The 12,768-nt window shown below is 37.9% G+C and overlaps 1 protein-coding gene across 8 annotated transcripts in view; it reads right to left on the bottom strand.

Moving 5' to 3' along the window:
* Window positions 1-3,034: 3,034 nt before the first annotated feature.
* PANK1 (pantothenate kinase 1) overlaps window positions 3,035-12,768 on the bottom strand; it is a 40,422-nt gene continuing 30,688 nt past the window's right edge. For 4 of the 8 annotated variants that reach the window (XM_068197626.1, XM_068197622.1, XM_068197620.1 and 1 more), the window contains 5 exons: window positions 10,432-10,685; window positions 8,698-8,874; window positions 8,170-8,293; window positions 4,440-4,565; window positions 3,035-3,822 (listed from right to left, as the gene is read on the bottom strand). In XM_068197626.1, the coding sequence (XP_068053727.1) occupies window positions 3,763-3,822; window positions 4,440-4,565; window positions 8,170-8,293; window positions 8,698-8,874; window positions 10,432-10,685 (741 nt within the window). In that variant the 3' untranslated portion in view covers window positions 3,035-3,762. Of the gene's footprint in view, window positions 3,823-4,439; window positions 4,566-6,851; window positions 7,538-8,169; window positions 8,294-8,697; window positions 8,875-10,431; window positions 10,686-12,768 lie in introns of those variants that run through there. The other 4 variants (XM_068197621.1, XM_068197625.1, XM_068197619.1 and 1 more) reach the window with 1 other exon arrangement.

Here is a 12,768-nt window from a genome sequence, read left to right on the forward strand (position 1 = left end):
TGTACTTTAAAAACAGAACCCAGTAGAACTCCTCATCCGACTGGAAACAATCATGTATGTTTATTTTGTCATCAGTTCAACCCCATATGGTTCTCCCATCTCTAAAGTTCTGCTGTGTCCTGCCAAAAATCACTTGCAAGTATCTTGTGACAGTCTAATGGGAACAGAAGTGCTGATAACAGTGAAACACCAGGACAGCTTTGCTGAGGTTGGAATGAACTGCAAGCACCCTACTTGTCCTAGAAGTCAGATTCTTGTACTGCCCCCATGCTAGCCTTCTCTATCAAATCTGATAAAGTAAATACTCTTAGTTGTTTCTCACTCTTCATCCAGCACTAGGGATTTTCCCCCAGTACTTTAGTCCAAAAATCTTACTTTAGAACACAGACCCTTTCTTCCTAGGGGATGTAATTAGACTTTTTGTCAAAACCATTTTAAACTGGGCTGTCTTGCTGGTGGTGGGGAGGGAATGAAGAGGATAGTATGTGATTCAAGAACAAATATTCAAGTGCAAAAGAAAAATAGGCCATGACAATTGAGAGTGATGATTCTGACTCATTCTGCTCCAACTTACCGGAATAATTACCATATTTCAGAAAGAGAAGCTAGATTAACAAAGCTTGGTCTCTTTAATTTATACCAGTATTTTCAACACATACTAAATCTGCAGACTCACTAATCTCCCTTAGGGAAATCTGCTTCTTCAACTTCACCGTTTCCAAAACAAGAAAAAATCCAACAAGAAAATCCAAGAATCTGGATATTTCTAGCTTCTCAGTAATACTCTTGGATAGTGCTGGAGTTGAACCTTGCTTGCACAATCTTCCAGTTTGTACCAGTTAGAGGTTTATCTGTGTAGTTGAGCAAGAATGTTTTCAGACTCTTTAGATACCTCTGGATGAAGTGGGGCACCATGGGGAACCCCTTCCAACAGGTGACTGCAGACAGCAACTGGATACCAAACACAAGCAGAAAAATTCAAGACAACACCAATGCTCTCAGAAATGCCCCAAAGTACTCCCCCTAAGGCAAAAATACTGTAACAGTGCCAGAAATCAACCACACTGTCATTTATCCAATACCTTAATTACAGAAGGGGGACATGAAGGAGGAAACCAAGAGCTGGGATTAGTGGAGGCAGGCAAAGTCTGAAGGTAAAGAAGCAAGTTACAGAACTAGCAAATTCATATGATGGTACTGATGGGGAAACAAGAAAAAGTAGTCAACTGTAGATTTCAAGGCAACAAAGAAATTAGGCTTTTCTCCCTCAGGAAGGGAAGAATTGAACATACACTGTTATTTTCCTTTATTTTTTCCTACTTTGTGACTTTCCACGGTTCTCTATCCTAGTTAAGGTCTGCTAATATTTTTCCCAATCAGGTGTACTCATTTATGTACAATTCAGAGTACTTTTTCTCATTCTTGAACTACAGAAATTCACCTATTAAACCCTTTAAATTTCAAATCAGCATTTTAAGGTAAATTTCTATTTTGTGTTTCTCTTAGAACCGTGATCAACTTACCTGACAGTCCCTGGAATCTCAGGGCTAACTTCAGGGCTACCACGATTGTGCTTTTCTTCTTCAACCACACAGCCTCAATTTGTGCATTTAAAGCCCTTATATAATTTTCTGAATGGCTTGCTAGGATTTTTTCAATGTGTGTGGATTTTTTTTTTTTTTTGAGAAGGAGAGGACTTTAATCTTAAAAGAACAGCAGGTTTTTCATATTTGTTTACTTATCATTATAGTCTTCCTTCCCAATTCCAAATGTGAAGAATGCAAGAACACCTAAGTGACAGACATTCCCAAGTCAAATTCCCTTCAGAAACAGACAATGGAGAGAAAGACAGGATTTTTCTCTGAAACACGTGGCTGAAGTCGTGCTTCCCTCTACTGGTTATCATAAGAAGCACAGCTACCTCTTAATAATCTGAAATTTTCCTTAAAAAACCAAAACAGTGTACAAATGAATCTTTATTCACAGGCAAAACTTAGCCAATAACCTTACTCAAAATTTTCTTTTCTTTATTAAAAAAAAAAAATAGAGGCACTGAGGAGAACCATCTGCACTTATCTCAAACTCAATATTACAAAAAATATCAACTTCAATGTGCTAATATTATCTCCTATTTTTGTTTACAGCCCTTTAAAGTCAACTTCAAGCAGGCAAAAGGCTTCAAAGAATAAAACTTTGTTATGAAGAGTAAAAACATGTCAAGAACCAAACCATTGTCATAGAAATAAACAGCCATGAATGTCACAAAAAAGTGCTATGTATGTCACAAAAAAAGTGCTACGTATGTCACATCATTACTTTCAAGAAATGAATTCCACAGATACATTAAAACTGTCAAAACAGTAGTGGTCTTTATTTCCATCACACAAGTTAACACTTCAGTTAATATTACCATCTTTCAACATTTGGGAGATCTGCAAGTTAATGACTTAAAAAAGTGAAATACACCCCCTTCCAAAAATATACTGAATTTTATACTGTCCCTCTGATGAGTCATTTACATTATATTGCAAGACAAAATAATTTATGAATTGTTTTTCAGCCTCTCATTTGTAAGCCCTCAAGGTGTCTGAGGAGACCAAGTTTATACATGCTCTGCAGCAACCCAAGTACATGAATTTCAAAGGGATCTCAATTCAACTTGGGAAAACAAACCTAGAGAGATTCACAAATCCTAAAAGGTAGGAAATACTGTCTTGGAATAAACACTCAAATTTTAGTGTCCTGGAGAGGAAGTTAACACTAGTTTAAAAGCAGAAAATACTTTAGCCAGTATTTTTCTAATTTTAGCAATTAGGCTTTTAATAATGCTGTTATCAGTTGTTTTCAATTAAGAACAAGTTAAAACTTGCAGACTACAGAAAAATAACTGAAGATAATCTCCCTTTCCCATCTAAAACCAAGTGTGAATAACATCTTTACTACAGAACTCTTCATGTTGATCAGAGGTTTTAATCAGAAACATATTTTCATTTTAGTTTCAAATGAATAATTAAAAATTTAGTTCACAGCTTCTTTAAAATTTTTTATTATTAAGAAGAATCAGCCCTGCAGAACCAGTAGGCAGTCTCTTCCTGTTGTAATTCATAACCACTGAAAAGTTAGAATCTTAAACCCCCTGCGATTATGAAGCTTCCTCACAGTCCTTTGATGAAATGCATTTAGCCACAGAATGATTTGCAAATTTTTTTTTTTTTTGGTGGGGGGTGTTCAGGCAGAGAGATGTTAAAGTATCTCATCTAATGAGGAAAGGAAAGGCAAGAAAATCAATGACTAGTTTTCACAGTAAAATGCATCAGCTTTGTAGTTTCATTTGAAACCAAGAACAAATCATGAAACGTCATGAAAATAAGATTAAAAAAATCTCCTAGAGTGATTACTAAATGAAGTTAAAATTACCACACGAATCAGTAAACCCCAGAAGAAAAGCAGATGCCTCATATCACAGGTCCTACATTAAACAGTATCCATTTTTTAAAATAAATCCATAAAATCTGTATGTTTGGCCACTTTGCACATTTTTCCCCTATAAAATACAGTGTACAGAAAAAAAATCTCGTAATTCCCAGTATGAATTCTGAAGTATAAGGTCAAAACCCAGAAATTAAAGATCAGCTAAAAGGATTTTAAATTATTTACAAATCCAGCAGGTAGAACTACCATAATGGCTTCATTTCCATCCTTGTAGTGGCTTTCACTCTTACCCAGCAGCATCTGCAGTAGGAATCTCTTCAGACAGTTTCATCATGGATCATCTGTCATTTTAAGCATTTCTAGAAGAGCCCCAACAGCTCCAAAATAACCCTTTGAACAAAGGCAAAAGAAAACCAAAACCAATTAAATTCCAAAATAAGACATAACACGAACACAAAGTTTTCAGTTCTGTTAAGGCAACTAAAAGAATGTCATCTCTGCCAAATATTTCCTCTATCTAAAAAATTATTTAGTAAAATCATCCTTCGGTAGAAGAAAGGACCTGATATTGGGAAAAGTCTTACATAGTTCTCCAAAATTATTAAAAAAAAAAAAAATTACAAAACCATAATACTGATGCTGTACTGAGGCAGGGCAATTTCCATTATGTCCATCTGGTAGTCACCTCAAAATTATGCTTAGAAAAATGAATTATACTTGAGGTTCTCTTATACCAGCCCACACAAATGAACACTGTTGCTATTAGGGTCAGAAAGCAAATACGAGAAATGGGCAATGTTTAACAACATGTATGACGAAATTAGTGATAAAACCAAGGAGTTAACAAGTAGTATTTTCAAATGAATTTGTAAACTAAATAACACTTATGCAGAACTTAACTTGTGCATTCAATTCAAAACAATGGCATTTCTCCCCTTTCAAGTTTACCAAAAAGAACTACAGGAATTTTGTACTTACAAATAGAAGTTCAACACATATTTCCTTACCTCATGTTCCAAAAACAGAGCTTTTAGCTGTCCCTTGGACCAATAATCCATAGCATATGCTAGCACCTTCATAGAAATCATATTAATTCTGAGAAAGTTGCCAACAAACACCACCTTATCGATATTCTGTAAAATTGAATTTGAAAAACATACCAGAAAAATTATATTCAGCTACATTATTTGCCTCATTTAGCATGTACCTCTGCCTCTACGGCAAAGTTAAATGGGAATTTTAGTTTACATTTAAATACTTTAAACTGAAAAGTAAAAAAATATTGCAGTTACGGACTGCTATGTAAAAGACATTGCAAGAGCAGGGTGGTGCAGAGTTTTATTTCAGAGAAAGTGAGTGGCTATTATCATAGATGATCAATATTTGTTTAATATATTGAATAAATGTCACAACCTGCCCAACATGACTCAGATTAGGAGCCTTCTGGTGGTGGTGTTTGGTATTTTTAATTGTATATGGCTGCACTGAAGACATCTTTCCACCCTTGCATGTTAAATGAAGCAACTTTCCAGAGATCACTATGATTATTAAATCCAGATGGAGAACCTCTGAAGGGTATCTGACAAGGATTACATTAGAGATGAGAAGGAGCATCTTTCATTATCCATTATCAGGACTGTGACTCCATTTTCAAAACACAAGTGAAATGAGGCTGACATAATAATACTTGATATGTATGGCATTCCTGTGTTTCAAAGCTCATTTGAACTCAGTTCTCACAGGAAATTAAGATTTTTTTGAACCATCAGCACTAGGCTGCCAATGAGAAAGCCACCACAGACCATCCTTACCTGTATGTACATCACTGCAGTAAGCAGTGGTTCTGTGTGGTGTCTAAACAATGCCCCTAACTATCTTACCAAGCCCAGTTCTGCCTGTTACGCACAAAATTGCACTTGCATTTTGCACTGGTGTACCAGATGATGTTCACCAGACACTAGAACTGGTCTAGAAGATTCAGTGGGAGGCCACATCCTGGAGGTAAAAGCTTTTACAGGAGTCCTGAAGAGCCCTAGTAATGTATCTTCAAGAGTCTTCTTGCAGACGTTTGCCAGAAAGGCTGCACAGGGGCTAGAATTAGCAAGGGTTATCCCTCTACTTTGAGCCAGCTCCATAAAGCCCATCACTTGGCTCTGCAGCAATTCCTGTGCTACGGCCACAGCCGTGCCGTGTCCAGGGCCGTGTCTGTGTCACAGCCCAGGGGACATCCTCGCTGGAGTAGCCAGTGCTGGAGAGAGCCCACCCCAGACACCAGAACTCATTCACCAGCCTGTGCTGACTGAGCGAGGGACAGCCCTGACTGCCCTCCAACAAACACAGCAACACAAACTTCACTGAAACCATTTCCCTTCAGCCAGCTATCTCCTCAGGCTCTGCACTCACATCAGCATGTGTTCATACTCAGGAATTTATGAATGAAAATAAGAACTTCTTAAATTTCAAAATGCTGCTATGGAACATGGCCAAGAGCACCCTGCATCCTTGGATAAGGCAGTTTTGTCTCTGAAGCAACTTCACACAAAGGAGGGACAAATATGCAACTAATTAATTTCCTGTAATGCCATAGCATAAAACTGTTTAGAATCTACATTTCAATTTCACATGCCTATGATTTTTTCTGAATATAAAAACAAAGCTACTGTTACCAGAATCAATACCTAACACAGAGTATAAAGATTACTGCAAATTTTGAATCTAAAAGTACTAGTCATATCTATTAGAATAACAATGTAGACCAGCATGCAAATTTCAATTTTGTTTCAAACATTCCTTGAGTTGACAAGGTGAAAAACTGTATTAATGGAAACTTTCCTAAACTTCGGATCTGAACTAAAAACAAGTTTAGCATTTTTCAGAAGCTGAAATGCTACTCTTAAGGGAGTCTTGTCAATTTACTTTTAAATTGTCCACTGCTGAAACTTTCAAAGCAGAAATCTTAAACTGCTGAAGAGATGGTGGTCACATACTTATTTAAGCTAATGAAATTACAGCATCCTGGAAAAGACATTCACTCTTTCACTCTGTGGGGTCTTGTTAAATTGTTCAACTACCCTGCAGCAGAAAGCTATAGTATAGCTTTAATATAGCATGTTCACAGTATTTACCAATATAATAGGGAAATCTATATCAATAACACAATAAAAAACCTGCACATATTTTTGCAAGGCAGCTTGTTCAGATGCAAACTTACATGTTCTGCAAGTAAGAAAAGTATAAACCAGGAGATCAGTCTCCTTTATGCAGTTCTGCTGGGCCTAGGACAGGCCATTTCAAAGGGTTTGTGGCCAAATGGTTCCAGACTATGGAGTTTTTCTACCCCACTGCCAACTTTATGCAAGCAAATTTGCTTTGAAGTTTTGCAGACAGAATATTTCATTTATTCCCCAGCCTCATTTTCCCCTACACATATGCAAGTGATTTTCAACACAATATTAAAGCTGCAATCATTGGGAAAGACTTATCAAAAGTCATGCTTTAGGGCATAAATTGATTCTGTCAACCTGAAAGTGAGCTTCACCATAACCCTAATCTAATACATACAAGCTCCACAAAAAAAATCCATATTCAATTATTTATTTAGCTCTTGAGGATTTGATTCATCAGGCTGGCTGTAAATCAGAGCAAAGGCAATTTAGGTGTCTAGATTGTTTAGCAGAGTGATAGCATTAGTTTGTTTTTTTTTTTTTCCCAAGAGCAAGCTATCTGAAGATTAGCTTACTTGAAATGACACCGCATGTTTTTCTTTTTAATACTATGTAAAGCAACTAAGTGAAGTTTTCATTCTCTAAAATTCCAAAATCATTTACTTCAGGTGTTGGAGAAATTCTGCTTTGACACTGTGAAATGAAGAATATTTAACACATCAATTCATATTCCTCCACCAAATTCTATGGATCACATCAGTTTTTAAGAGGCCTGCCCCCAGAACAAAGACGTTAAGAACTTTTTCAGAGTGACTCAGAAGCATTAGTTTGGTTAGCAGCCTGTCTCCTCCTCTGTGGTTCCCTGCTGCAACTCTCCATGCTTTGATAGCCCTGTACAATGCTGCTTGAACTCCATGCCACAAGGCAACACTGTAAAGAAGCTGAAAGCAAAGAGAACACTGAAAGAGAATCATCCTGACTGAAAGAGTCAAATTGCAAAAAAAAAAAAAAAAAGTCTGTAGCCACTTTTCACAATGAAGGAAGGTTGTTAGTGGCATTTGATAGGGAGGCATAGAGAGAGGAATCCTCTAGAGAGGAATATGGGCAAAAAACATAATAATGGCATACAAAGTCAAAAGAAAATAAAAAATGAACAGCATAGCAGTGCTGAAGAGACTTAGATCCCATGACTGAGGAAGAGATGGCAGATGAAGTTCAAATTTAAGAAGTGAAATGACACAACTGAAAGGGGGAAAGACAAAGACACTTGATTAGGCAGACACAATGATAGGCTCCAAATTAGCCACTTTTAAGATGATACCATGGAGGGACTGTTGATGATTTCTTAGAAATTAGTTCCATGTTCACAAAAATGAAATATTATGAACTGTTAGCAAAGGAGCTCTGAACACAAAACACATAACAAGCCACAAGAGCTATGACCCAGCATTAAATATATGAATATTTAACAAGGCCAGTGACACACCTACCATGCCAGCAATTTGCATTTTTGCATCCTGATAATCTCACTCTGTGGTTTCTAAGGGTTTTAAGCTCATGGTAAATAACTTACCTCATTCAATGCACACATGCGAGCAATAGAACCTATGTTGTTGGTGATGGTGACCAAAGTAGCTCTGGCCAAGTCCTCTTTACTGATGGAATCTCTCTTTTCTTTACTCATCATATGACCAAAGCTGCGTGAGGAAGATCATGTCTTTTAACATGAGATATTCAGGAGTGAGAAATGCCCTTAAAATTTCCTCATTTAGCAAGCTTTGCTTGGATTTGATAACCATTCATTTGTGACACATTTGAAATGTGAAAAGGGATCTCATTAGAAAGGCAGAACAAAAGGCAGAGTAGGGACACTTCCAAGATAACTGTAATTTAAATGGAAGCAAACTGTATCAGGCATTACTTACACCTGTTTAAAAAAAAAGGCAAGAAGTAGGTGAGAGATCTAAGGACAAACCCCATGACCCCATGGAGTGACATTTCCACATGGACACAGCGCATAGTCCAGGGATTATGCACTCAGTTTAGCATGCACAGGAAGTTTCTCAAGGGACTGCTTACAAACAGCTCAATTAACACGCACCTGGACGCTACAGCAGATCCTTGAAGGCCAAAGCGCTCGTAGTCTCCTCCATAAATATCCTTCACCAGCTTATCCACATTGGTGCTGTCTCCTTTCGCCGCCATTTCCAGCGCTTCTTCAAACGTCTCGCAGCCAGTGAGCAAACAGCACAGGCCCAGGAACGTTCCTCCTCCAAGGCTGCAAAAGCACAGTCCCTTCAGCCCAGCAGCTTGAACCAGCTTTTACCACAACCCTTCAGAGTGCCATTTACAACGTGCTCTACACAGGTGCCAACTGTATCTCCCACCTCCTCCCTCAGAGGAGCAAACACAGGCACTCTGCGCTGAGCTCCTATTTAACACAAGTGTGGTTTGAACCGAACTAGACTTGAGTCTTTAATCCCTGAATAGGAAAAATTATACTAAAGGGTAACCTAAGAATACGGTTCACTCCAACACTTCAGATACCACTTTGCTATTTGTAGCACTTGAACAAGTTTTCTGCACAAGAATAATTAACCAGCAGAGCATTCATATGAGTGAGGAAAGAATGAACAGTGAACAAAGGTAAATCTATAAGGGCTGGCAGCCAAGACATATCTTGTCCCCCCCAGCCAATGGCAGGAAGCAGTCTCGTTGGCTTCTTTACAAAGCAAGCCCAGCATCAGCCCTGAATGTTCTTTCCCTGCAAGAACTCTGAGCAAGGAGCACTCACTTGAATATTTTGTAAAGGCTCAAGTACAATATTTACCAACTACATAAATTTAGCAGGGAGTATTTAACTGTGCATAACATGTTGCTAACTCATTAAAGCTCTACTTTGAACTTTTCAGTCTTACAGACATGAACTTCAACTTACTAATCTCTACATCCTTCCTCATTCTTTCTTGGCCACTGACAAAGTTACCTTATTTGCAGTGACTGCAGTCACTGTGACTGGAGCCACTGAAAACAAGGGGCTCAGTGAGACACCACACTTGCACTTCCTGAAAAAAGCACAGGAGGTCACATAGGAACACTGTTTAGTCCATGTTCTTGGATTACTGGGTTTTTCAGAACACATCTCACAGAACTGTAGTATACTCAGTATTTGAACAGTAGAAAGCTCTGCATACCAGCCACAAGACAGTATTGATTTCATCACCTGTAACAAGTCAACAACACACTGCAGTCATGTTTTTCCTTCCATAGTGGAAAGGATTAGAAGCATGTCTACCAAAGATGCCAAAATCTCTGTGCTTGAAAAAGATCCACAACTGCAAGAAATCCAATGTCTCTCGCTGAACTTGTATCCATCTGTACTTCAGACAGAAAAATAGCTCATGGCTACCACTGTGGCAAAGGTATACCCTAAGTAAGGCAATAGAAGATACATAAGCACGTCATGTGCAGCATACAGGAAAAACTTTAATATGTATCATGCACCAAAAAACAGAATGCAGGGGAGAGGAGACTCATTTGCTGGGACAGTTTTAATTTGGTAATTCACAGCAAGAGATGGGAAATAGGTAAGAGACTATTATAATAAGACTAATAAGAAGAGACTAAGGCAGGTCTAAAGTTGAACAGATCAATGATTTCCCTGACATAGATTCTCTCTCTGAAGGTATCCTAGGATATTTTCAGCCTTGCTACTGGTAGGCTTTTAAAAGAAATGGGAATACATGCACAATTTGGAGCTGTAGCTACTGATCACATTCTCTATCTGTTCAGTTGTGAAGGAGAAAACAATTTAAAAAACCAAAAGTAAATTTACCTGGATCCTGTAACTCTTTTGTAATTGTCCTTAGAATACACAGCTAGTATGCTGACCCCTGAGCCTATGTTAACCAGCAGCATAGGATATGGATTATCAAGGCAGTAAGGCTTTTTCTGGCACTGTTCAGGATCTGTAGGATTTTCAAAATAATAGCACTCTGGTTGGCCATTGAAACCAACAGAATCAACATAAAGGAGGCCCTGGATCAAACAGTCCAATTCATCCAGTTTATAGAGCTGTAGATCAGCCATCTGTAAAAGAATAACAAGAAATTAAGACACACACATTTCCTAGCATAATACAACACTGAGAAGGACAAAAGGTTCCACTGAAGCACTTTGATCACTTTAATAGTAACACATCATGCTATTTAAGCAGTACAAAGATCTAAGCATGAAGTCTGAAATAAAAATTCACTATCTGCCTGACAACAGGTACCTCCCAAAACAATGATGTGCTGCTACACAGTAATGCCATCCAATTCCTTTGAGACATGCTGGGCTCTGCAAGCAGGAAGTATTTCTCCTCCTTTGTATTCTGAGGTAATAAACGTCTTCTCCCTCATTCCCAGCCCAAGAGGAGCTGTGTTCTGCAGCTTTTGAGCAGTATCAGACACATGCCTACACAGCAGCATTCCTCAGGATGCAAAGTACTTTAGCTCATCATCCAGCTACATTTCCCAGCAATTGAATGAAGTTTTCAATAGAAGAATTAAGATGTTCATGTTATGTAAATATGCATTAAATATACAGTGGGTTTTTTTGTACATATCATTAGTTATGCTGGTTAATTTTAAAATTACAATGAGCAGTTTAAAATGCCACATGAAAACGAGAGGCATAACCCCTATGTTTGGTGAAAAACCATATAAAAAATCCAAACAAAAAGATTGTCAGGCCCATGCCCCCAGCAGAATATAACTTCAAGAGAAGACAGATGACCAGTAACAAAAGCTGACAAAAGACATTTCCTCTGAGATCTCGCAGGTCACCATGACTGTATTTCAACAGACATGTCTACTTGCCATAGCATTCTATTCACTAGAATTAGAAATAACATCCCTTTCTCAACATAGGATACACTGACCAACTGTAGAAACTCTCCTTTCCATTGTTAGGTAGAGGGCAAAAAAAACCTGTGAAGTTGTCCATCCAAATCCTGAGGTCATTTTCATCCTCATGCATGTAAAGCAGGTCATGCCTAACTCTACTTTCCAGCAAAAAAAAAAAAAAAGCAAGAGTATATTGGAGTTATAGAGTTCACAGCTGGTTCTTCAGCATTTGCATACTGCAGGATGTTTTTATAATGGCTAACAGGGAATATATACATGGGTAACTATGTCCTATTTTTAATTCTGGAAGCTATATTAAGCCACTATAAAGAGGGAAGATATTTCTGTGGAACAGGCGTGGTCAATAGGTTACATTCTTTTAAGCTATTTAAATCTCTCCTGTTAAGACTTTGCTCTACTTGTACACAACTCTAGCTTGCCCTAAGTGAAAGCCATCCCACTCTTTGGGTCTGTCCTTTTGTTTTACTTGCCACTCCTCAAATCCTAACGAGGGAAAAGAAATGAGACCAAAAAGACCCCAAATCAGCATCTCAAAAGATCTCAATATAGATTCAGTTACTCATTGGACAAGCGAGAGAGATGGAAATCATTTCCTCTTGTTTCTGTCCTTCCTCCTGCAACTTCTGCAACCCCCTCTTTTTTTTTTTTTTTTTTTTGGTTACCACATTGCTACACTAATTAAAATTAGAGAAATGCAGCATAAAAGACTTGAACCATTTAGCTAGCAAATACAAAGAATCAGCATAATTTGTGAGAAAAAGTTTTTCAAGAAATATTAGAAAATACTTAAGGGTACTTTGCAAATATCTTGGATTTAATCAATTTCTAACTATTAGACCAAGAGGAAAAGCTCCAAGACAAGGTATGATACCAGATATCAACATAATAAACCCTTCATGCACTCTTTTATCATAATGAACATTGCATGGAGTCCCCTAAGTCATCACTCCTTACAGGATTTATTTAGTTCGACAAACATTGCACATACCTGGATGACACGAGGAAATATTCTGTAGTACCCATGATCTTTCCCTAGGTTGTGTGCTGTACAGTGTCAGTTTCCTCACCTTGGTATATAAATTGGATGTAGCATCCCCAAACATGATCTAACACATGCACAAATGTGCTGTGAACCAGGAGCTGTTGTACAGATGAGCCATTAGCAGGTTTATGGCCTCTACTGTCCAAACCTCTATTCTAATGTAACCCAAATACCAGCCCCAAGCTGCTCTTGTCTGATCCATGCTATACTTTTACACACA

Source organism: Anomalospiza imberbis, chromosome 8 (assembly GCF_031753505.1).
Source record: "Anomalospiza imberbis isolate Cuckoo-Finch-1a 21T00152 chromosome 8, ASM3175350v1, whole genome shotgun sequence".
Taxonomy (NCBI): Eukaryota; Metazoa; Chordata; class Aves; order Passeriformes; family Viduidae; genus Anomalospiza; species Anomalospiza imberbis.